This window comes from Cydia amplana, chromosome Z, assembly GCF_948474715.1.
Source record: "Cydia amplana chromosome Z, ilCydAmpl1.1, whole genome shotgun sequence".
Taxonomy (NCBI): Eukaryota; Metazoa; Arthropoda; class Insecta; order Lepidoptera; family Tortricidae; genus Cydia; species Cydia amplana.
Window position 1 is genome coordinate 13067041 of NC_086096.1, and position 26845 is coordinate 13093885.

The 26845-nt window shown below is 39.6% G+C and overlaps 3 protein-coding genes across 3 annotated transcripts; 2 read left to right on the forward strand and 1 right to left on the reverse strand.

Moving 5' to 3' along the window:
• Nucleotides 1–3027: 3027 nt before the first annotated feature.
• LOC134661186 (uncharacterized) lies at nt 3028–10583 on the reverse strand. The gene is made up of 5 exons (XM_063517152.1): nt 10508–10583; nt 5998–6286; nt 5047–5190; nt 3802–3933; nt 3028–3190 (listed from the first exon to the last, which is right to left on the reverse strand). The coding sequence occupies exons 2-5, from the start codon at nt 6283–6285 to the stop codon at nt 3107–3109; spliced, it is 648 nt and encodes a 215-aa protein (XP_063373222.1). The 5' UTR covers nt 6286; nt 10508–10583; the 3' UTR covers nt 3028–3106.
• Nucleotides 10584–18512: 7929 nt separating this feature from the next.
• LOC134661610 (uncharacterized) lies at nt 18513–23005 on the forward strand. Its single transcript, XM_063517750.1, has 2 exons — nt 18513–18725; nt 18806–23005. The coding sequence occupies exons 1-2, from the start codon at nt 18690–18692 to the stop codon at nt 23003–23005; spliced, it is 4236 nt and encodes a 1411-aa protein (XP_063373820.1). The 5' UTR covers nt 18513–18689.
• Nucleotides 23006–24873: 1868 nt separating this feature from the next.
• LOC134660738 (cytochrome b-c1 complex subunit Rieske, mitochondrial-like) lies at nt 24874–25878 on the forward strand. Its single transcript, XM_063516522.1, has one exon. The coding sequence runs from the start codon at nt 24971–24973 to the stop codon at nt 25805–25807; it is 837 nt and encodes a 278-aa protein (XP_063372592.1). The 5' UTR covers nt 24874–24970; the 3' UTR covers nt 25808–25878.
• Nucleotides 25879–26845: the final 967 nt, after the last annotated feature.

A 26845-nucleotide genomic window follows, 5' to 3' on the forward strand; every position in this document is an offset into this window, starting at 1 on the left:
TCTACGTCAATTAAAGGATGTAATTAAAGAAAAGAGGCGAGGAAAGTTAACCAAAGGTATTCTGCTTCTGCATGACAACGCCCCCGTCCATACTGCTCATATTGCCAAGGCAGCTATTGTTGAATGTGGGTTTAAAACTGTTACTCACCCACCGTATAGTCCGGACTTAGCCCCCAGCGACTTCTTTTTGCTCCCCAATCTTAAAAAGGATCTGCGTGGAAATAAATTTTCTGACGATGAAGCATTGAAGGCGGCAGTGGAGGAGCATTTTTACACGAAAGATAAAAAATATTTTTACGAGGGATTAAAAAAAATAATTGATCGATCTTTTAAGTGTATGAACATAGGGGGGGAGTATATTGAAAAATAAAAATATCAAACTTTTCGTACTTGTTTGTTTTCATTCTCATACCGAGAATATTTTGAATACCCCTCGTATCTCTCACACCGAATTTTGTGTTCAGTATTTGTTTTTCTCGTTGTTATAATATCTATCAATCACATATGTATATGTATTAACTAATGGTTATATGGGAAGTTCGTGGCATAAATGTGAACTTTGGCATGTTCAAATATTCACAAACATTGACAATATGTCATCTTGCAAAATAACTGCCTGTATGGCCCAATTGACAGTCTTACCAGAGAGCCTAGCCTAAATGCCAATGGTTTTCGCCGCAGCTAACGAAACGGTAATAATGTCTCTCTATCACTCTTCCATAAAGTGCGAAAGGCACAAACTTTTGGCATCTTGGCTAGGCCCCCCTAGCGGCACAGTCCCGTAAAACGCAAATTTTGGTGTCCCCAACATTTAAAACCGGTATCATTTATGTATCACTACACAAAACAAAGTGCCCCGCCGCGTCTGTCTGTGTTCGCGATAAACTCAAAAACTACTGAACGGATTTTAATGCTGTTTCCACATACTTATCAATAGAATAGAGTGATTCTTGAGGAAGGTCTAGGTGTATAATTTGTTAAGGTTTTGTGTAACCCATGCGAAGGCGTGCTTCGCACGTGTTCGCGCTTATCGCATTCGACATGAAATTATTTATTATATTGTATAGAACTCGTGTCGTCAGAACGAGAAGTACGTAATATCATGTCAGTGTGACCATAATACATCTCCTGATTTTGCGGTGCGCAAAGTCATATAGGTATATTTGAGCGATCAGATGAAAGAAAATATTTGAGCAAAATGGGGACAACCTGGTGAAGGGTAGCAATCGCGCATGGACGTCCACTTTCCTCTTAACAAATCTTCTGAATTTTCATTACCTACACTAGTTATACTTGGTCAAGCAGATCTTGTCAGTAGAAACAGGCGGCAAATTTGAAAAATGTAGGCGAGAAGGGATATCGTCCCATAGAAAATATGAATTTCGCGCCTTTTTTTACTGACAAGATTTGCTTGACCAGTTATATATGCGTTTTATACTTTTTTAACAACGACGTTCATGATCTTCGATCAACACGCTTCCGACACGTCGATATAATTATAAAAATATATGTACACATTATTGAAATCAGGGATGTTAAGGCCCCAGTACACAATGGGCCAGTGTGGGCCATTCTGGGGGACGCATTTATGCGTTAGAGGGAGCAAGTGGTATTGCTATCTCATTCTACCGCATGGCTGCGTCCCTTGGACTGGCCGGCGATGGCCCATTGTGTACAGGGCCTTAACCCCTCGTATGCGGCCTGTCAAATTTGATCATTGAAAAAGTCACCTTGACATTTAAAACAATAGATTTAAATTCTCACGCACGGATCCGTGTTTAAGCGTACGAAGGGTTAACGGATGTGGTTTTATCGGAACCGAAAACGGAAACAGATGTTTTCAGTTTAGTTTATCGGAATGAAGGTACGATTCTCTATCTCGTTTTGTAAGTTGGTACCTGTTGTTTGTTAAATTGTGTTCAACTGTACAGATGGGCAGACGGGGCCTCTGTGGGCCTACCTATGAACATCTTTCTCTGTCACTTTAATTACGCCATAATTGGAGTAAAAGAGAAAGATGCCCGCAATTTGCGAACTTCGGTGTTCGCGGTAGGCCCTATGACGTTCGTTACGAAATTGATATTGTGATCTATTATAAAAGTATATTAATAGACCAGAGGCAGAGGTAAATCACGTTATAATTTTAAACGCGGAATCGTTTTACACAGACTTTGTACGTCTTACGTTTACTTATACAACTGTTTCGCGTTTCTTTATGTAAATAAAGTTATAGCATTTAAGTATTTTGCATGGTTAATATTAGCATACTTGTAGATTAACAAGTTATATATTTATTTGACTTGTAATTCGACAAATTATCTCCATATATTATAATATTCATTTCATTATACATATATGTATTTAGGTAACACATTGTGAAATCAACTTTGGATTAAAAATAAATGTTTTTAAAGCCAGTTTTGTTTATATTTATAAATCTAATACTATAATCATAAAATCGGGCTTGGTAAAGTGATAAGTAATATATTAAGTATTCAATTTCTTTTTATGTTGGCACAAACAAACAGGAGTATACATACTACCCAAATATTAGGGATACAAGTGCTAAAAACTGACTATACACGGTGGCTAAAAAATAACTGCATTTTGTTTTGGGACTATACGGACAATGAGCAACTTTCACTATGGGACTAACCCCGAAAACGCGAAAAATTTTTTTACCCCACCATAGAAAATGGACCAGCCCAAATGTATGAAGCAGACATTTTTTTTTACCAACTAAAAATGGGAAAGTAACGTTTTACAAAAAAAAAAGCAAACCGACTTACAATACTTTGATAAAATAAAATAACATTATCTTTTTTAAGTACCAACTGATATGATTGAAGTCGGTGCCAACCCGTCCAGTAGTTTCGAAGCAAATAGGCTGTGACAGAGGGACAGACGGACAGACGCACGAGTGATCCTGAAAAGGTTCCGTTTTTTTCGACTTGATATCATCACAAAGCGGCCGGGACATATTTCGCCTTAAGTTAAAACGCATTTGTTCGATGTAAACATTTATTACATGCTTAAATAATTTACATTAATCTTAATAGCTAACAGTTAAAAGTGTACCTACCCATTTTAAGGTTTAAACTACACATTAGAGCCCAATTATTTTTCCACCTAAGTTATTAAGTTTTTCAGTTGCGATCCTTGTTATTTTCTTGAATATTGTTCCAGGCACCTGTAAATAAAATAATAACGTAAAAATATAGGCGTTATAACCACCAATTAATCCGCTGTTCATAGAAGTTTAATGACGTTCAAAATAACACTTGCACAGTCCGACTCTATTCTGCAAATATCTCGTCAGAAATGGGCGCCTTTCATCCCTTGGTTAACAATTTACCATCACAGCAAATATTAAATTATTGGACGTGTGACTTTGTCATATTATAGAAGCGCTGGTGGCCTAGCGCCCCTAGCGGTGGGAGCGTGCGACTTGCAATCCGGAGGTCGCGGGTTCGAACCCCGGCTCGTACCAATGAGTTTTTCGGAACTTATGTACGAAATATCATTTGATATTTACCAGTCGCTTTTCGGTGAAGGAAAACATCGTGAGAAAACCGGACTAATCCCAATACGGGCCTAGTTTACCCTCTGGGTTGGAAGATCAGATGGCAGTCGCTTTCGTAAAAACTAGTGCCCACGCCAATTACCTGGGATTAGTTGCCAAGCGGACCCCAGGCTCCCATGAGCCGTGGCAAAATGCCGGGACAACGCGAGGAAGAAGAAAGATGTGACTTTGTCATATTATTTAGTGAACGTGTTAAGAAACGGCAGTCGATCACTCACCTCAAGAACCGAGTTAACGATGTTGGATACTCCCTCTGCTCCATTGACTAAGGCTCTTCCAGCCGTGATAAATTTGTCGCCCGAGTTACCATACTTTTCTTCTTCCTTTATCGTATCCACTATAGGTTTGGGCTGAAAAAGTTAGGTGATTCAACCTTAATATATATTTGAACACGTATCTAAACTACATATAATTATAGCCTGACACAATTCTGTTTCGCGTTCACTATTGTGCTGATTTTCAGTGGTAGGTACCTACTATGACTAGAATGAAAAGTAAAATGAATGAAAAAAAAATATATACCTATGCCAGATTTTTTTTGAATACAATAAAATATTTACATCAATAAACAATTTTTTGAAAGTAGATAGTCGTTGATATTATGATGTCATATGTAAACTGTTTGTATAGCGACATTATCTCAGGGCCAAATATAACTTCTCAGGCTTTACTTATGTAGGCATGTAGGTATAATTATAATCAACGATTGTTCAAGGTGTGTCAAGTCTAAAACAAAATTGTGCAGCACCTTCTGTTTCAAAGTCGGTTAAAATGTACCTGACCTATATCATCTATGTCGAAAAAACGAATCGACTGACACCACACTCACCAAAACCGGCTTACTTAAAACCTAGTTTTATGCTCATCATTAATTGTCATGATAGGATGGACCAAAGAGTATAATAATGGACAAAGGGATATATAAGGGATGGACACACGACATAAACATATATAAATACATACATAGGCCAAGGCAAGTAGATTCTAAAACCATAACTCTTCCCGCAGTCGGGTAAGAACCTCATTTAACCTTTTGGACGCCAATGACCGATATATACGCACCGCAGGTTCAACGCCAAAGACGTATTAATCGGTCATAGACCACAGAGCAACATAGACCTAGGTGCATATGCTTGGAGGATACAACTAAACGGAGTAGCCATTAACAGGCTTTCCCCTCTGTCGAAAATAGGCGGCCAACGATCATACACAATGTATGTACTGACGTTTATCTGACATGGCTATTTTTACGTTACGCATACATTTGACGTTCCCCTCCCCCGCAAAAATCGGCAGACTGTTTTGTACAGAAAATTACAGACATGGCGTCTCCGTTTGATTATATCCTCCAAGTGCATATGCATAAAGTTCAATTTCAGTTTTGACACTTCGGTGGCGTCTGAGAGACAGCTTTTGTGTTTGACACGGCGTGGAAAAGGTTAAATAAGTAATATAGTAGGTACTTGCAAGAGTCCCGCAACGATGCCGTGTAAATTTTCCTTCAGTGACAATTTCTTGCTGCCGTATCCCTCAGATTCAAGGATAGTGCCTTCAAGCGTCGTCACTGGTGCACCGAAATATCCCGTTGCTAAATATTCTGCCCCCTCCTGAAAATAAATAAAGTGTAGGTACTGAAACACACCCAACTTGTCAGTAGAAAAAGGCTTCTAGGGGAAGTCATTTTTTTTATTTGCCGCCTTTTTCTACTAACAAGGTCGCTGTGCCAGAGTATATCTGGGGGCACGGCAGTGCCCCCGCCAAGTCGAGCAAAACAAAGAGGCACGGCCGTACTATCCTTTTCTCGAAGCGATTAAGGCCATTTTCGACGTCCTGTATCTATAAGTCCGGTTAAGCTAGAGCAAAGAGTAGTATAATATATAAGCTGGAGCAAAGTCAGACCAAGAAAATTCTGCAACGATTTTGACAGCATACGCATCTGTGCATGTTATTTATACGTCACACTTACATAGAAGTTTGAAGTTTAAAATAACACTTGCACTGCGTGTGCTACCAAAATCGTTGCAGACTTATCTTATTGGTCTAAATTCTAACTCTATAAACGTCGTATTTTCACAGAAGTTTTAAAGCCTCACCAGTAATATATGGTGGACATTGTCATGAGGGCTGCTGTGTTATTTTATTCCCATGTACATCAGTCAGCAGCAGAAATTGCTAAGCGGGCGAGGTGTTCAAATTTACCTTGACACGCTCTTATTCTCTTAACAATAAAGTCGCGTCAAGATCATTTTCAGCACCTCGCCTGCTTAGCAATTTTTGCTGCTGACTGTATAGGGTGACATGACAGGTTAGTAAGTATAGTATGAAAAAAAAAGTTCCAGCCACTCGTAGCGAATTTCCTACTTCTATCGCACTTGTATCGTAATGTACTAATAAGAGCCAAGAGAGACACTTACATAGTGTGCCAATTGTTCATGATTATATTGATTATGATATTTCTGATGATGATTATGTGCTATTCTTTTGCCAAGCTCATCAATTTTATGAGCAATGAGATTCCCGACAATCGACTTGTCACTTCTGGCTGATTCTGAGCGCTGATCAGCTACCACGGGAACGGTATCAACGTCGGAGCTGGCTTGCGGTTGGTCGTACACTGGCAGCTCCACTCTAATAGGGTCGTCTACTGGCGCAGAGAGGCCACTCGCAATGCAGAGCAGGACGATACCGGCGTTGAAGAGCATTCTAGAGAAACAATAAAATATGAACCTTCTAGCAACCACAGAAGTGCTAGAATTATAAGGGCTCAATTAGACGGTGCGAGAACTCGCATGCGAGTTTCATTACATTGCGTCATTTGATCGGTCGGCTGAATTTTTGTAAGCTCATTGGTCCGCAATATAACTAAAATCCACAGAAAAATCGCATGCGATTTTAGTTACATTGCGGACCAAGGAACTTACAAAAATTCAGCCGACCGATCAAATGACGCAGTGTAATGAAAATCGCATGCGAGTTCTCGCATCGTCTAAATGAGCCCAGGGGATCGATTTTTGAAATTCGACCGCTCGATTTCGTGTATTTCGTTCAGTACCTAATATCTTCACTACTAGGCCTGTAAATTCAACTAATAGAATTGAAAACGAGTGGTCAATACCAATAGATTCCCAATTTTTATCACTCGTATTTCAAAAATCAGCATTTCGCCGTTTTCCACCGATTTTCGAGTGACGAAATCGAGCGATCGAAATTCAAAAATCGGCCCCCAGGCATGAATATACCACAGGTCTAGAATGACGCTTACGATTAAAGGTAATTGAAGGTACAAAAGGGAAGGGAGCCCATCAAGTATATGAACTTTTCATGAGTGCGCAAGCGGCAGACACCATTGAGCATCATAGCGGCCGTTAGCGGCCGTTGAATGTACCAAAACTTAATATCAGCGGACTAGGAAAAGCTGTATTTAGGAGATACGGTGTGTACAATGCAAGCATCGCACATTTCTCGCGTCAGCATTAAATACAATGACTTTATAATAATTGCTGTATTTGCGATTACGCCATACATCGATTTATGAATTAGTTTACGTTTATACGTGCTCCTAGCTAGTACTTACTTATATACCTTGGTTATCAATAAATACATATACCGAAATCAGTGTTTCCATCAAGATTGCAATCAACCATCAAGAATCATATCAACTCAGATGTACGACCCGTACACGGTGGGTGATAATAATAGGTAATTTACGGAATCACATGTAATTTTTTAAATTCACTACTTCCAATGACCCATGATCATTCGGAATTCGGATTTTGTTCGCACTTTTGATATTATTTGTCAAAGGTCAAAGGATATATATATTATACTACTCTTTGTTTGTATTACACTAGTACTGGTACCCAAAAGAAAAGGATGAGTATATAGTTTTCCTGGTTCTTACTGACTGACAAATTGGTTTGACCAACTTTAGGTACTTATTTTATTTTGACAGGCAATCTTGTAGATCTGTGGAATATACTTAACTATTATTTAACCATAGAAATGACAAATGTCTGTGCATTTAACAGATGACCAACAGATGACTTACATCCTCTCATTTTCGTACATGATTGTCACATAAATGTCACATAATGTCAAAATGCCCAAAATCAAAATACACTTTACGTCATGATTTCACATCTTGTTGATTTGCACAATATTTAATGAAAGATGGATATGAAAAGTCTGCCTCCAGTTATCAAATGCTGCATCTGTATCCCACTGAAAGTTGCCCAGTGTTGTATAGCGTTAATAGCCTTGGCCACCGGAGGCTGCGGTCTGACAGTTGTCGTGTTCCTGGCGGTGTTTGAAGACGAGTTTGCTGAGTATGTAGGGAGACTCCCAGAAGATGCCAAGTGGCCAATAGTCGGTGTCCTTGGTTTCATTAGTACACTTCTAACAGTAAGCGGTTTTATGATGCTAATCGCACCTTGCTTAAAATCAGGTCAGGCTCCATTGCTGAAAGTGGCCTTTTACATTATGTTGTTCAAATGTCTTATAATTCTTGTTATACTCATCGGACCGTCTCTGGCGTGTGTGCTTTCATGGTTTTACTTGCTAGACTCCAGGATATGCATGCAAGATTTACTTTCTATGGACATTGTTCTGTTGATTGGTTTGATAGTTTTTGTATTTGTTAGTGCTTGGTGTTATTATGCAGTAGCTATTGGGAATTATGTGAGCATTTTGACTCGTAATTAAAAGTAATGATTCATTGATGTACGTGCCTTATTAATCTACAATGTAGCACAGTAAAATCAGATACTAGTAATTTATATTCAAGACGAACTACCTCCTTCACAAGCAATTGCTTTATACTCGTACACAGGCATAGAATCTGTCACATAATACCGCTTATATGACATCTTACTTCTTAGCGTAAAATACGACTTTCCTTGGCGCTGTGATATGCACAGAATCATATTCATATTTATTGGTACCATCTAGGTTTAAGATTTTTAAACCTTTTCTTGGAGCTCAAAATGATTTGTTTATGCTTTTTAAATATACTTTACGGTGCTACTTACAGTCCTAGTGCGGTAACTAGCACTATACATGCGTATGTCGAAAATTTAAAGGGCTATATTATGTACTGTAAAACGCTGTACAATACACGTGTGAAAAGGTAATTCGCAACTCGTGTCGATTTAAAACACTCCCTTCGGTCGTGTTTCAAATTATCGCCACTCATTACGAATTTCCTACTTTTCGCACTTGTATCGTAATGTACTAATTTTTGACTATAACTGCGGTCAGTCAAGTCCAATAAACGTTTTGAAATTATAAATACGTAAGCAACATTGACGATTCTCTGTCTTCTTTGTTTACTATAGACTCTGGTAAAAGTAAAGACTCGCCCAAGGATGTGAGGTGATGAAAGAAAATCTGAGTTCTGTTATTGGCCCCACCCACAGACAAGACAAGACATCCTCTAGACTGAGCATAGAAACGCTCCCCCCTCTGCCACTTATACGGTAGTTTTATTCCATCTTCGAGTCAATCCCGTGCCGTGATTGGTTCGTGTCTTTGAACGGACCAATCACGGCACGGGATTCCCTCACCTCATCCCCCCGCACCCCCGTATTTTTGGCAGCATCGGTTTCATGAAATAATTGCTCTAAACTCCGTCTAGAGGATTCCTAGTCTATGGCCCCACCTAAAAAGCTATCCTGGGATTGAGAGCCCTGACTTATTAATTGAATTTAATTATTTCTCTTATAATTTTGAATTTATGTAGATCAGTGGTTCCTAAACTTTTCAGTCCGGTCACCCCTATGACTAACTAGGGAACCTGATTTTACTCCTCCTCCCAATGGTAATAAAAAAATAAAACGTGTACGTTTGTTGTATTGTTATAATAGGTTAGCTTATTACCCCCGTAAAATACCAGTTTTACCCCCACGGGGGTAATTACCCCCAGGTTAGGAACCACTGATGTAGATCCATGGACTGTTTGCGTCTACGGTCGGTATGAATACAGATTTTGTTTTTCTCATTTTGGGTACGCAACAAATAAAGTGATTTTATGATTTTAGGTAGAGCGCAGTGATATTTTTAATACATACATACCTAGTTCGAAAGACACACGACCATCCTTGTATTTCGCAATATTTTAAAATCTAAAGTACCTAAGTATAATAAATATATGCGTAAATTAGGTTATACTGTACCTATAAAAAAATGCAATTACATATTATATATTGGAAAAAAACTGCAGAAAGTTAACGTATTTTTGAAAAGTAAATGATTATAGGTGTAGGTAGGTAAAATTACTTTAAGTAAAATAGTATAGGTAAGTATAATTATTTTCCGGATTAGACCTAGCTCATTAATCAACAAGAATTTGACGTGGGATTACAAGTTTGGACTAATACGACATTAAATACTTAATTACAGGTAACTCAGGTAAGTAAACACCTATTTGGTATAATTTATTATAAAACAATTTTTATGAGCCTGTACAGCTTGACTATTATATATATATATATTATGTATATAGTTTAGTTACAGCATATTTATTTTTAATATCCGGGGGCCTGCGATTACTAGGTAAACGAATTTTTAAGAATGAAAAACCTTAGATCGATATCTCGTTGTTATCGAAATCGGTACCTAGTGGCGTTTTCAAGGCATGATTGACAATCTATATACATTTAGGTATATACACCGTATACACGACACATCCATACACAAACCTATTACCAACTCTACTAGGTAGCTAGCTTGATTAAATAATATGTTTTAAACCTACTCAGTTAAACTATTTGTAAAAATAAAATAATTCCTTTACTTTATTAGAGATTTTAAAAACGTAAGCGCTCCTACAAAACGCGGTACAGTAACAGATGAAATAAACTCGCATCCGAAATCTGCAATAAAATCGCATATGCGCCCGCACTCAAAGTCGGTTAGTTTTGTCGGTACGGTACTCACGTTGCGGGTGATTCCGGTGGCGTTTGGCGATGCGCTGGCCGCGAGAGCCGACAGGGATACAACTGCACTGCAGCAACGACGCGCGCGCGCACCGCACTTTCACACCTTACGTCACTCGCGGGCCGCAGCCTTGTCGGGACCGCATGGGCTCAAGACTTGGAGGATATAATCAAACGGAGACGCCATGTCTGTAATTTTCTGTACAAAACCGTCTGCCGATTTTTGCGGGGGAGGGGAACGTCAAATGTATGCGTAACGTAAAAATAGCCATGTCAGATAAACGTCAGTCCATACATTGTGTATGACCGTTGGCCGCCTATTTTCGACAGAGGGGAAAGCCTGTTAATGGCTACTCCGTTTAGTTGTATCCTCCAAGGCTCAAGATGACTATCCCCCACATACAACACTGTACTTATATGACATTATTCGGATGTTTACAAACTTGCTTACTCGTACCGTTGGCGGGTAGAATATGATAAGTCCTGGAGGAAAATTATAAGATTTTTTTGTTTTTCCCATTTTTTTAGTTATTCTTTATAATAAATTCCAGGTAATCTAAAAGTTATCCCTATTTTATTATATCAAAAAACGACTTATAGAGTCGTTCATTTAAAAATGGATAACGTGAATTATATAGAGTGATCTTGTATGTCTCACCATTCTGTGAGGGGTTAATATGTAGGTCATACTGTATACTTACAGAATATGCAAGTTGCGGAAAGTTACCAAAAAGTTGGAAAAGTTTTCTCATGTTTCAGGAAAATGTGTGACAACAATAAACAACTTAAAGGAAATTTCGTAATTTTGGAAACTTTCCGACGCAATATCAGTAGCTCATACTCAACGGCTTTTACTGGACGTGAAGCCAACCACGATATTGTAAAAAAAATCCGCTGTTCCATAGAAAACATTGACGTACCTACCTACCTAAGTATGATTCGCAGAAATGTAGGTATTAGACAGGACATTGTATCGTGTTTGATCCCGTAGTAAATTTTGTTCAGTAGGTATGACCTCGTAGGTATGAAGTCGTATGGTCGGACATAACATAACTAAATCACTCTACATCTACATATGTATATAAATACGTACATATATTTTAACCTCATAAAAACTTAAAAAGGATTATGCCGTGACAGATCGCTCACCACTTTTTATACATGCAGAGACATTTATATGAAACAAGTACATTACATACTTATTACTTACATACAAGTGGTACAGTCAAGTGTAAAAATGTGGGTGCACACATCATAAAAAAAAAATGTCCCACAGCTATCAGCGAATTAAGAACTATGGCATATATTTTTGAGTTAGTATATGCACCCATATTTTTATTACACTTGACTGTGGGTCTTGGGAGCGAAAAACATCGTAATTATATTGTCCCTAAAATATTACCTATAGGTACCTATAGGTACCATTAGCGTGCGTTAATGTGCGTTAATGACTGAATAAGATATTATTATGACTTTCATTGTTTGATTTAGTTACTGGAATTTTTATTTTATTGTCTGGAAACTAACTTGTAAACCGCAATGGTCCAATGGTGATCAAAACAATTATTGAGAAAAGAAAGACCATGAACCGCATGGGAGCATACGTGACCCACAAACAGGACATCGTTAGCCATTGTTTAGTTGCTACTAAACATAACCTCCGAATAGAAGATACGCAGATATATTTTAGTTAGACCACGCAAACGCCAAAGCAATCACAGCGCTATCGACGATTTTGCACCACGTTTTGTAATCGGGTTTTTTTTTGAGGTCATTACCTACAATTTCGAAACTCGATTTTCTCATTGTGACCCTTTGTGACCGTCAGATTAAGAAAATGTCTAGATACAAATAATTGTCAGATTATATAAGGGCCACTTGCACCATCCCACTAACCCAGGGTTAAGCGGTTAAAACCTTAATTTAGTCTCAAATTGTACTGGTAACCATTTACCATGGTAACTCCAGGTTTAATCGGTTAACCCGGGGTTAGTGGAATGGTGCAACTGGCACTTATATAATCTGACAATTATTTGTACCTAGACATTTTCTTAATCTGACGGTCACAAAGGGTCACAATGAGAAAATTGAGTTTCGAAATTGAAAGTGGCGCTAATAGTACATACCTACCTAGCATAAAAATGGACCAAAAATCTGCTTAACGATTTTTAACCCCCTACCATTCCTACCAACCTCCAACAACCAACGGACATATATAGACTCCTCTCATCACGCTCGAGTAATTACAAAAAGCCCCTCTTGGGCTCCCCTACCCTAAGAATGGTTATAGTTATGCGGTCGGCAGGAGCAGCTGCTGAGCACGCGGCGTCCCTTAAAAAATATAAATATTACTCGGCGCTGAGCGGGTATGGGTAACTAGGCTAACGAAAAATAAATAAAAATATTGGTAACACAATCTACTACTTGTACTTGTATAGTAGACGTGTGCGCCGATAAAAAAATGATCGGCGGCGGCGTTTGCCAAAAAATCGGCGGCGGCGGCGTGTTTTCGGCGTGAAATCGGCGTGACCTTGACTTTCAGGTTTCTTAAGAAAAATCATTAATTAGTTGTTTTTCTTGAAAATTTGATCAATCTAGGTTGCTGCTCAGTGAACTAACTACGTATAGTTTTGAATAGACTGTGAGTAAAATAGGGTTCGTAAATGAATATAGCATAGCTATAATAACTTAAATTACTCTACTTAAACTGGCCTGCATTAAGGGGTTACCTGGTCCCAATGACCTTCGATCCGATCGGTAACTCTCAATTTTCTCGTGATTTCATTGGGTTATTGTATTAAAAATGACGTACTTTAACAAAACTAAACTCCAAATATCCTTGAATTTTGCTAGACATAGTGGAATGCTAATATGGCTTCTATTTATTGGTTTTCTTGTCGTACAAGCAGTAAGCACCAGGCTCACTGAGATGTATCTTCTTTCTCGTTTTAACATTGCTGAGGATTACGACCACATGTACTTTGTCTCTATTTCGCGCGGTCAGACTGCCGCAAGCCGACCTCTTCGGTCTACGATCTCACACATACTCCAACTCGAGCACGTTTTGCCATTAATTCCTAAATTCATGTGTTTCTCCACATCATGCGTTGGTTAATATGTCCGAAGAATCTAAGGGCTCACCGATTGCATGTTGTAAAGAGCTGAGTGGCGATATTGAGCTCTCTGAGAAATAATGAGGGGTTTGTTCTTCTAGCTGTCGAAGGTATAAGCAGCAATCTTCGTTAACACTACATCTCAAAAGCGCCAACCTTAACCACTTCACACTTTTTGAGGCTCCAGGTTTCGGCACCATACTGGAATATTGAAAAGACGAGAGCTCGTACCAAGCGCACTTTAGTTGCACGTCAACCAGATCTTGTCGAGGTTAGCCTTAGCCATAGCATTCTTAGCCATGCCAACTTTGCGGCGTACCTCGGCGGTGCAACCTCCGGTACTGATTATCAACCCAAGATTAAACTCGCTTATACGTAATCGCCTTACTTTGGTCTTGGAATGGTTGATCTTAAGGACCTCTCTAGAACTTTCATCTTCAATTTTCTTCAGTAGAGTCACCATTTCGATGTATGTCTAGATGTAAATCCCTTCAGGAAGGCGACAATAGTAGTACAGTTTGTTACAAGAACTTATAGCTTGCACATTTCCGTGGGGCAAGCATTTCTGTTGCTGTTCGCCAGGTTGACAGTGAATCTACACATAATGTTGTCACTCTGTCTCTTTCTTCTAGACATTTTTGGCACACGACAATTTTTAGGAAACTCAGGGTCTCGAGTTTTTGCACACCAATTTTCTCAGATTTTTGACTCCACTACATGAGCCCTGTTTTCGTTGCCTAGTTCATTGTAAGTCTTTTCATTATGGAGGATTCTGCCTTCGTATGTGAGGCAATGTGAATTCACAATTAACAGGAAAAAATCCTACTTCATAATGATCGCTCCCTCATCTTTCATTAATCAGTTACTTTAATTGGTGTGTGTGTGTGTGTCAAATAGTTTGTGCAACTGGCTATTCTGTTCCATTTAATTAATAATTGATATATATTTGACAACTGTAACATATATTATACATAAAATCCATATTGTAATCCAAATACCAACTCGGAATAGCTAGTTAACAACACTCAAGGTCACGCCGATTTCACGCCGATCATTTATCGGCGGCGGCGGCGTGGCAAAAAAGGCCGGCGGCGGCGGCGCGCCGGCGCGGCGCACACGTCTGGGGTCACGTAAGCAGGTCGTCAAGTTTTTAACAATATCGGGCAGAGTACTTATATAAATAACATGAAGCACACGGTTACGATATTAGAAACCGACTAAAGCCTGATTTAGGGTCGCTAAATGATAAAATAATGTGCCCCACTACTCATGCACACGGATCTTGCACACCGCTCTTCTCATAAACCTATTGTATTTACCTGTGCAAAACAATAGTGGTCAGGTCGCAAATCCTTATCAGTGTTTTTATTGTCACTATGCGTCGGCATCACATCAGAGGTGCTAATTTCACAGTAGGTATCGTTATTTTAAAGATAAGAAAAAATAACAATGCTTGCAACTGCACCTTTGTAAATTATTACATTTACCACCGCAAGCTAATAATTTAAATAAAACAATATAATAAATATGTAACCACGTTTCATTTTGAACACCACACTAAGTATCAAAATAATATGAGTGCCGTATCGCTTCGGGGCGGTCTATCGTCCTACACTACCAAAACGTAATATCTAGAATATCAGTGACATTAAATTTGAACCTAAATACTATGACGATACCGGTTGTTTTTCAATATGAATGTTGTGCTGGCACGTGCTAACGCTCGAGCTAGAGGCTTTGCGATAATAGAGACAATGGGCTTTGTTTGAAAGATTAACGTTCGAAGCGAAAAGTTCACCTGAGAAGAGCCATACTATAGTAAGGACAAATTTAAGACTAAACTATGCACGAAATTCTTTGCAAATCACCCATAATGATTAGAATTTTAGATTTCAATTTAATAACAATGTGCTTCAGTGTTGTGTGTAACAGTGGGCTTCTACGCTACGACATCAACATCTGGTAACAATTTCGATATTTAAATAGGTGTCGCGCACAGCGCGATTCGCCATATAAAAGTCGGTATGTATCAAAACTAGTAATGTCAGTCTATATTTTGATGTGTGGTAACACCACTTGTTCTGACTAACTTTTGCTTGATGGTACTGTGGATAAGATGGCGGGAAAGGAGTGCCGCGTACACGAGGTAATGAGCGGAGATCGTGGTAGTAAGATCAGTTAGGAGCCACGAGCTTCTAGGAGGCCCAATGCCCCATCAGAAACACATCAGGTGAGTGTTTGCTTTGCCATATTATTATGTCGACATAAACGTGCATCATAAGGTGGAAAGATGAGGAGACGGTTATAGCATATCGTTCTTTCCGTTAGTAGTAGTCCAATCTTGCAGTGCACTGCACACTTGGTAGTCAAGGAAATTGGACATGTATTTGAGGTGTGTCCGGGAACACACGGGCACGGTCGACTGAGTTGGAGCAACCGTGGCGAGACTATGGGGAAGGTGGAGGTCTCCGGGGGGGCATAGCCCCCCCGTCCGGCTAAGTGACAAATGTGCAAAGAGTCACCAGGGATATGGCCCTGTATAGACCGGAGCAAGTCGACCGATGCCCAACTGGAGGTGCATAGCCATTAAGTAGTATGTGGGTTAGCAACCACACAGAGCTTAAACGAGATGGAAGGGCACCAAGTAAAACTGAATCATTCATGTGAGTGATACAACCACATGAGAGAGGCAAGTCCTCATTTTATCTGTATACACATAATTAAGTAGAGTGGAATAACGTTGGTCGACTCATCTTTCCATTCTAATGATATAAATGTGTAATTTATATATATTCATGCCGTCCATATGTATATGTGAACCCAGCAATTGGTGTTTCATGCATGTATTGTACAGGAGGGGCGACATTTTGGTGGAGGTGCTGGGATAACTATATAAATGAGCCGGATAAGCGAGGCTTATTTTTATCAAAATTATTTATTTTATCATGATTTGCTGTTGCAATCATGTTATATAGTGTTTAATAATAAAGAAATTAATCTGAGTACCATTTATTTTAGTAGTAAGGAAAATATGTATATTTGTATTTTGAAATTATACTAGTTCATAAGTCCTTTTATACTGAGTGATTGTCAGTCTCTAAAAGGGGAGAACTGAAAGGCACACAGTTCAAGAGTAAAAGGATAATTGCGTGGTTTGGAAGTGCGTAGAAAGTTTGAAAAAATTTCAACTGCAAATAAAAAAAAAAAAAAAAAAAAAAAATATATATAGCACAAGTGTATGTAAAGCTTAAACTAGGATTAATTTTAGTAGAATATCGTGTAAAGTGCACTTAAATGAAATAATAACTTAAACCATTCATTCGTTTCATCCGATTGTCTATGGTGCTAGTGCGTCCCAAGTAATCGATTCTAACCGATTCGTTTGAAGTGAGCGATACTTGAAACTAATATAATGTTTTAGGTGATATTAATACAAAGGTAAATATTAAACAAGTTTTAATCTTGTTTTAGTTTGCATAAATATGTAAACGATAAATATTTGTTCTTGGTTTTACAAATTGAACGAATAGTCAAAATCGGTATTATGTAATCTCAGCGTGACAGCACTACTATGGAATTTTCTTCTCGGTTTGCCGCCTTTTCGTTTGTTGTCAAATGCCAAACTTGTCATGAAAATTTTGCTGTCTGGTGGTCGAGTATTTTTAAATGGAAAATAACTTTTAATTAGAATTATCCATTCTAATTGGATTAGTGTTTGCGAGTATATTTCGGTGTGACAGTGAATAGTTGTTGATAGGATACAACGTTTAATGGGAAATATATCACGGATCAAGTTCGTAGAGGATAAAACACGGAGTCAGGGGTTTCGTGTGAAGCATACGTAAGGGAAGGATAGTGATACATTGTACCTATTCACAATGGAAGATATCTTGGCTAACATGGTCCAAATGCGACAAAATAAATTGAAAACGTACATCGAAAACATTCAGTCTAACGACGCCGGTGATCTCATAATTGGAAGTGGGTCCGGTACGATAAGACAGTTACAGAATCTAATTAGCAAACTACAAAATGAAATACGGCACTATACGACTACCTCGTCGAACCCGGAAGCTACTGTAGTTAACCAGGCTATGGAGATTCAACTCCAGGCGGAGGATTTAATCGTGAATATAGAGACATCCATGGCAGTTGTGGCTGATCAGCATAATACAACAACGGAACGACAAATGAATATCAAACTTCCAAAACTGCAACTACCTAAGTTTGATGGTGATCAGCTACGGTGGTCAGAATTTTGGGATCGGTTTGTGTCCAATGTAGACAACCAGCCCATGGCCGAGGCTGATAAACTTAATTATTTGTTAAGTAGTCTGGAGGGCAAGGCAATGGAAGCTGTAGCGGGCATCAGTATAACAAATCACAATTATGCCATTGCCGTGGAGGCTCTCAAGTCGAGGTATGGGTCGAACGATGCTCTGATAGATGTCCACTACACTGCGCTTACCAACTTGGGTCGAGCAGAATATTCGGCTTCCAGTTGTAGGCATACTTTAGACCAGATTGAGCGGCATCTGCGGGTTCTGGAAAAGTTAGGTGAAGACACAGCAGGAAACCACCTACGGGCAAACATACTTGCCAAATTTCCAGAAGAAGTTTTACACCAATATCACCTTATGCCTCAACATTCAACGGATAATTCAACCTCGACAGTCAGACGGGTTTTACTGGACATTGTTATGGCTATGGAGAAAGCCCAGACCCAACCAATTCCAAAAGGACTGGACACGAAACAAGTCATCACTACTGAAGTTCTCCAAACTAGATCTGATCCAGTACAAAATGACTCAAAATACAGACCAAGAAGAAACTTAAAAAGGAAAGCAGAAAATCCCGTTAAAGATAACATTCCTCCAAAAAAGAAGACCCGGTTACCTTGCATTTTCTGCAAGCTCCAAAATCATAATAGTGTGGATTGCAGGAGGTACAGTGACAATGAATCTAGAAAAAAGCAACTGTCTGGTAGATGTCACAAGTGTCTGAAACGGAACCATAATACAGATCAATGCCATAGAAAAATAAAATGCTACCGATGTGGTGATGGACACCTCCAGCTTTTGTGTCCAAAGCCAAAAGGTAAGGAAGATTTGCCTGTCAGTTGGCAAACAATGGTAAAGTGCTATATAGCAAATATAAATAAATACAATTTTTTACAGACAGCAGTGGCACAAATCAGCAACCCCAACAACAACAAAACAAGCAAACATAAGTGCAGACTTGTATTGGACTGTGGCTCACAGAGGAGTTACATAACTGTACGGGCTGCTTCCAAACTACAGCTATTACCGGATAATGAAGACCGACTCTTAGTGTTCACGTTTGGAGAAACAATTCCAAAGGAAATGCCGAGCCCTTCAGTGGAAATTGTGTTAGAAACCAAGCGTGGCACCAAAAAACAAGTAAGAGTAAATATCGTTCCACATATTACTGAGAAGTTACCGATAGCTAAATTTGATCACTCAAGGGTTGATCTAGCGGCCGATGACGATTCTATTGGTGAAAATGTGAACCTCTTAATAGGGAACGATTATTATGAAGGTTTCAGACGTCAAGAGAAGATACAACTTAAGGATAACCTGTATTTGATCGATACTGACTTTGGTTGGCTGTATTCTGGAGATGAAAACCGTAAACGCCATACCCCAGAAAATATTCTAACTGTGACTACTTACTGCCACTGTCATAGTTCAAGCTGCCCTTATTTTACCGAACCGGACTTACCGCTCAGGAACATTGATATTAAATTTCTATGGTCTCTTGAGTGTATTGGCATAAATGACTCTCCAAAAGCCACTAGACAAGAGGAAGCTGTAAAACATTTCAATGACACCATACAATACAACAATGGACGTTATGAAGTAACGTGGCCATGGATTGAATATCCACCTCAGCTTCCTGTAAATTTCGGCATGGCGTTAGGAAGACTAAAGAGCTTGGTCAGTAGATTGGATTCAGCAACGCTGCAAGAATATGATGATATTCTGAAGGAGCAACTAAACGGAAATGTCATTGAAATAGTTGAACCACATAGGAATGACACCGAACACCCTGTGCACTACCTTGCTCATCACATTGTAAAAAATGAAGGAAAACGCGGGAGGATTGTGTACGATGCTTCAATGAGAAGCATGGACAAGAAAAGCCTGAACGAATGTCTGTATAGTGGGCCCTCCATGCTTGAGGATCTCACAGCCCTTCTTCTGAAGTTTAGGACAAAGAAAATAGCAATCGTCGCCGATGTAGAAAAGGCATTCTTGCAGGTAGGACTTCAAGAGAAGGACCGTGATGTGACAAGATTTCTGTGGGCTAAAGACATCACAAAGGACCTAACGGGAGACAATCTGTTATATCTTCGATTTTGCCGAGTCCCGTTTGGCATAATTTCAAGTCCGTTTCTCCTGACAGCGACTATTAGATATCACATGTCACAGACAGATGGAAACTTACTGAAGGATATAGCTAACAATTGTTATGTAGACAATCTAGTAACTGGAGCGAACTCTGTGAAAGAAGCGCAAGAAATTTATGAAAAGACGAGAGAAACCTTTGGGCAAATATCTATGAATATAAGAGATTGGTTATCAAATAATAAGGAATTTCTTGATCTTGTGCCTTCAGAGCAGCAAGCAAAACATGAAAATACAGTAAAAATTCTTGGATTGTCGTGGAACGTGAAAAGGGACACCGTGAAATTAAGAATTACTGATCAACACTTTGACAAAGATGCACCAGTCAACACTAAGAGGAAGGTACTTCGTACTTTAGCCCGGATCTACGATCCATGTGGTTTCATTTGCCCATTAACCTTACCATTGAAGGTGTTGTTTCGGAGCACCTGTGATCAAAAACATAAATGGGACACCAACCTACCGGATGACTTGGTGCAGTCCATGCAGGAAATATTGAACGTAATAAAAACAGCAGTAAATCTGGAATTGCCGAGATGTGTAACAAATGTCAATCCAGAGCTAGAGACAACATACCAGTTACATGGGTTTTCTGATGCCTCAAAGGCTGGATATGCTGCTGTTATTTATCTAACAACAAGAAGCAACCAAGGCACATCAATCTCATTCTTAATGGGAAAGTCTAGGATAGCCAAAGGTGAAGACACAAGTGAACTTCATATCCCGAAATTAGAGCTACTGGGTTTGCTCATAGCAAGTAGACTCTTGAAATATGTGAGAGAGAACCTATCTCTTCCAATAAGCAAGGAAATGTTGTGGACCGATAGTTTGGTCGTACATGGATGGATGCGGTCAGATAAATTGTTACCGCCCTTTGTATCAAACAGAGTAGAAGAGATCAGAAAAAACCAAATGGGAGCAGAGTTGTACTATATCAACACTAAAATGAACCCAGCTGATGTTGCCACAAGGCCTGACAGATGGAGTCAATCCAAGGAACTTTGGTTTAATGGTCCCACATTCTTAAAAGAGGATGAGACAATGTGGCCTACAGATAGATACTATATGAACCATATGACAGTCCTTTCTGTTGCGGAGGGCCTGGACCAGAGTGGACACAGTAGCATACCGGAAACTGATGATGGTCCAGGAAATGAGCCAAGAACTGTTGAAGCAAATGATAACCAACAGATGGAAATTGAAGACCAAATCGACCAGTTGACAAACAATAATTTAAGTGACGACATTCCAGAGATTTACTCAGTACAGGACACACCACCTTCACTGAACTCGGCAGCTAGTACTATAGCAGAAATAAAGAAACTGCAAAAACTTCATTTCGCCAACGAGATTGCAGGAAAGGTAACACATCTGACTAGAAATCTTGGACTGTTTCTAGATGTGGATGGTGTACTGAGATGTCAAGGACGAATGGTCAACACCACATGGAATTATGATATGAAACATCCTATATTGCTTCCCAGAGACTGTGAATTCACAAAAAGGATAATCAAGGAAACTCATGAAAGCAATTATCATGTTGGCACTACACATACTCTTAGTCTCATTAGAGAGAAGTACTGGATTCCACAAGGTAAACGTCAGGTGGAACGAGTGATCTCGAGATGTCAGCGGTGTGTCAAACACGGCGGTGGCCCTTATCGTCTGCCAACTGCGCCTGATCTACCTACTGAAAGAGTGAACTATAGCACACCATTCACGTACTGTGGAGTAGATTATTTTGGACCTCTTTATGTGAACACCCCAACTGGCAAACAGAAAAGGTGGGTTGCCCTATTCACTTGTTTAGCTGTTCGAGCCATTCATCTTGAGATTGTTAACAACTTGACTGCAGAAGAATGTCTCCTGGCACTCAGAAGATTTGCTGCTACTAGAAACACACCACAAAGACTGTATTCAGACAATGCCACATGTTTCAAACTAACATCTGAAGTTGTTAGTAAGCCATATTGCATTGAAAAGGGAATTGAATGGAGGTTTATACCTCAGCTGGCTCCGTGGCATGGTGGATTCTATGAACGACTGATAGGTGTAGTGAAGCATTCTCTAAAGCGCACTCTCGAAAAGCACCTTCTCGGAGACAGCAAGCTGTTAACTGTGTTAAAAGAAGTAGAAGCTGTAGTCAACTCAAGACCACTTACTAAAATTGGAACCGAAGTGATCCACATATTAAGACCAGCCGATTTCCTAAGCCTGGGGGAATGCTTAACTTTGACTCCAGCAATGAACAGTGTTTGTACGGTAGACAGTTCCAAACTTCAAGTTAATCTAATAGAAAGCTGGAAGAAGGGTCTGATAATCCTAGAGGAATTTAAGAAAATATTCATGGCACAGTACCTGACGAGTCTGAGGGAGAGATACCAAAACTCTCCTAAACAACCAAGAACTGTCTCTGATTGCGAACCTAAACTAGGGGACATCGTTCAAATAAAATCAGATCTAAAAAACCGCGAGTTATGGAAAGTCGGGAAGATAGCAGAGCTCATAAGGAGTGCAGATGGTAAACATAGGGTCGCTAAAGTTAAAGTTGGAGACTCCATAATGACTCGGTCTGTAGGTCATCTCTACCCGCTAGAGACTGAAACAGATGACTCTCCACAAACTGGAGCGACTGAGGAGGAACAAACTGCACCACCTCTAGACACGCCAATTGAGTATTTGGATCTGGATGCTGCCCCGAGCGCAAGCGATAGCATACAGCCACCACAAACCAATCCAGTACCTGAGAATCATGACGAGGTAGTCGCTGCTGAGGAAGTAATGAATGTGCAAGAATCTATGATGGATACTGAGACATCAAGATCTGAGGAAGTTACTTCCAACCCTGACAGTATCCTGCCGGGAACTAGAACTAAGAGGGACGCTGCTATACGAGCCAGAGAGAAAATCCTGGAGTGGACGCGTCACCTGCTCACACTACTGCAATAAGACTCCTTTTTGCCTGTGGAGTGTCGCGCACAGCGCGATTCGCCATATAAAAGTCGGTATGTATCAAAACTAGTAATGTCAGTCTATATTTTGATGTGTGGTAACACCACTTGTTCTGACTAACTTTTGCTTGATGGTACTGTGGATAAGATGGCGGGAAAGGAGTGCCGCGTACACGAGGTAATGAGCGGAGATCGTGGTAGTAAGATCAGTTAGGAGCCACGAGCTTCTAGGAGGCCCAATGCCCCATCAGAAACACATCAGGTGAGTGTTTGCTTTGCCATATTATTATGTCGACATAAACGTGCATCATAAGGTGGAAAGATGAGGAGACGGTTATAGCATATCGTTCTTTCCGTTAGTAGTAGTCCAATCTTGCAGTGCACTGCACACTTGGTAGTCAAGGAAATTGGACATGTATTTGAGGTGTGTCCGGGAACACACGGGCACGGTCGACTGAGTTGGAGCAACCGTGGCGAGACTATGGGGAAGGTGGAGGTCTCCGGGGGGGCATAGCCCCCCCGTCCGGCTAAGTGACAAATGTGCAAAGAGTCACCAGGGATATGGCCCTGTATAGACCGGAGCAAGTCGACCGATGCCCAACTGGAGGTGCATAGCCATTAAGTAGTATGTGGGTTAGCAACCACACAGAGCTTAAACGAGATGGAAGGGCACCAAGTAAAACTGAATCATTCATGTGAGTGATACAACCACATGAGAGAGGCAAGTCCTCATTTTATCTGTATACACATAATTAAGTAGAGTGGAATAACGTTGGTCGACTCATCTTTCCATTCTAATGATATAAATGTGTAATTTATATATATTCATGCCGTCCATATGTATATGTGAACCCAGCAATTGGTGTTTCATGCATGTATTGTACAGGAGGGGCGACAATAGGTATATGTCTGGTGTAGGCGTCTAATAGATTTGGCTTAGTTGTATCGGTTACTACATTCGGACGGATTGCATAATTTCGTTATGGAAGCGGTTGAAGGACTTAGGTTGCGTGAATAAACGTTTAGATAGCTGTCTGCACACGTATGATTTAAGTTCGGTTTGATCCTACCTGTTAGTTATAATTAGGTATAACATCCCGTTTACTCGCTCGGTTTAGACTCATACAAAATACGAGTTTGCCTGAAAACATTAGCGATTATTACATCCACATAGCATATACACTTACGAACGGGCCCGAGCAGGGATTTACAGGTAGGTGCCTAAGCTGGGAATTAACAAATCATTTCTCAGATGAAGAGAAAGACATGATCGTTAAGTGTTGGCGGAAAATACTCGTGTAGGTAAGTAAGTACCTATCATTGGACAATGATTTATAACACAAGATAGGTTATAGGCGTTCCAAAATTGAAGCGCTTACCTTGTGACAAATTGGACAAGTTGCCTTTACACGCGGCTGGACAAGCGAGAAATGTGCACGTGCTAACGAGCGCCCGCACACCGAAAGAGAAAAAGACGACCTTATGTTTAACAACAAGTGTGACAAAGATGGATGGAATGAGAAAATTAATCCAAAATAACAGATTTCTTCGTAGGTACAGAAATAAATATGGAAGCATTTTTTGTGCTCCTCAAGTATGAGTATAACCTATCTATGGTTATGTATAATATCATTGTCATTGGACAGAATTTCGTTTAGCCGGAGACATTATAGGTAAATTCGCCTTATATCTGAACACGCATTTAACGCCTTCACAATAGAGGCATGTTCAGATATTTGTGAGCACCTCGGCCGCTCCGATATATCTGATGGCGAACTGTCCTGTCAGTTCAATATGCAGGTGTAATATATGTACAGAAAATAATAACTGGCAAGGTTATTAAAGTTAAGTATTAAATAATGAACATCATTTTGATTAGGTAACTGTCAATGTTGTCTTCGAGTTGGCTTGAAAATATGGTTAAATTGTGTAAAGACGATACATGTGTTCGATCGAATAAGTGATGAGTTTTTTAAGCAGTGTCTTGACTAGGTCTGGCGGTGCCATATTTCGGAATGTATTATGCTGCCGTGATATTATAAAAACAATAAGCGTTATATCTACTGAAAACTTTGTCAGCAAGGACAGCTTTGACAAGGCATATCACCCAGAAATATACAAAAGCAAACATTGTACAAAGCATCCAACATCAGTGCTTACGCTATGGACTCAAGTACGTTTTGCGAAAGAATGTCCAAAACCCCCTTTCCACCGTGATCTTGAATATCCCAATTTTGATTACTACAGAAAAAGTCCGTACGTAGACACTAGAAAGACTTCATGGGGTTCCGGAGATGCTAAACCGGGGGGTACGTATGTTATTGGGTTTTTTGGTTTATTATTTTGCGCGTACGGCGTGAAATCACATGCGTCACATTATATTCACTATATGGGAGCCGCAGCTGATGTCCTTGCGATGGCTTCAATGGAAATTGATATATCGAAAATTGCTCCGGGGGTGTGCATGTCGTTTAAGTGGCGAGGCAAACCAGTTTTTGTGAAGAACCGAACTGCTGCTGAAATTGAACTGGAGAATGCAACTCCGCTTTCTTCGTTGAGAGACCCGGAGCCTACAGACAAGCGCGCCCAAAGGCAGGAATGGCTAATTGTCATAGGAATATGTACTCATCTGGGCTGTGTGCCGATCCCCAACTCTGGAGACTATGTCGGAGGCTTTTACTGTCCCTGTCATGGCAGCCATTACGACAACGCTGGAAGAACCCGGAAGGGACCGGCGCCGCTTAATTTGGAAGTACCACCTTATAAATTTCTCTCAGATACACTCATTTTAGTTGGATGACATCTTTATAGGACTTATTATGGTTATTTATATATTTAGTGTTCATTTATACATTAAAGGATTTTTTCGTACTTCCTTTTCCTTTCATACTTACGCGTTTAATATTCTTAAATTATAGCTGGTCAATCAGATCTTGACAGTAGAAAAAAGCGCGAAATTCAAATTTTCTATGGGACGCGCCAGTTTTCGCGCCTACATTTTTCAAATTTGCCGCCTTTTTCTACTGTCAAGATCTGGTTGACTTGGTATAGTATAAGTATGTTTTTTGTTAAGGACCATCTATACTTGGTCAACCAGATCTTGACAGTAGAAAAAGGCGGCAAATTTGAAAAATGTAGGGTGTAGGGATATCGTAACATAGAAAATTTGAATTTCGCGCCTTTTTTTACTGACAAGATTTGGTTGACCAGTTATAGATGGTCAAGCAGATCTTGTCAGTAGAAAAAGGCGGCAAATTTGAAAAATGTAGGCGCGAAGGGATATCGTCCCATAGAAAATTTGAATTTCGCGCCTTTTTCTACTGACAAGATTTGGCCCAGTTATTTATGTTGCCTATTAATAAAATTAGGACCTGTAATATTTATAATATATTGTATCTTATAACTAAATATTATCAAAGAGAAGTATATATATACGACACACGACAATACAATATGTCTACGTCTACAATAAAGAGTAGTATAATATATAAAGTCCGTCAACCAAATCTTGTCAGTAGTAAAAGGCGGCAAATTTGAAAAATCGCGGGTTAGCAACACTGTGTTCAAATAATTCCAAAACGCGTGTCATCTGTGTTTTATCTGTGGAAAGTGGATCGTGAATGACAGCCGTCACCTTATTTGTTTTCATTTGGTTTTCATTCTGAATCGTTTCTGTTTCAAGAGATATTTCTGCTGTCACCATTAAATACCAATACATTAAATAAGATTAAGCAAAGCTAAGGGGCCTACAATGTACAATCATGCTCGTTGATGGTAAACATTACTAAAAATTGAGGTTATGACATGTATTGGAAGAACTCTTTCGAACTTTTAAGAT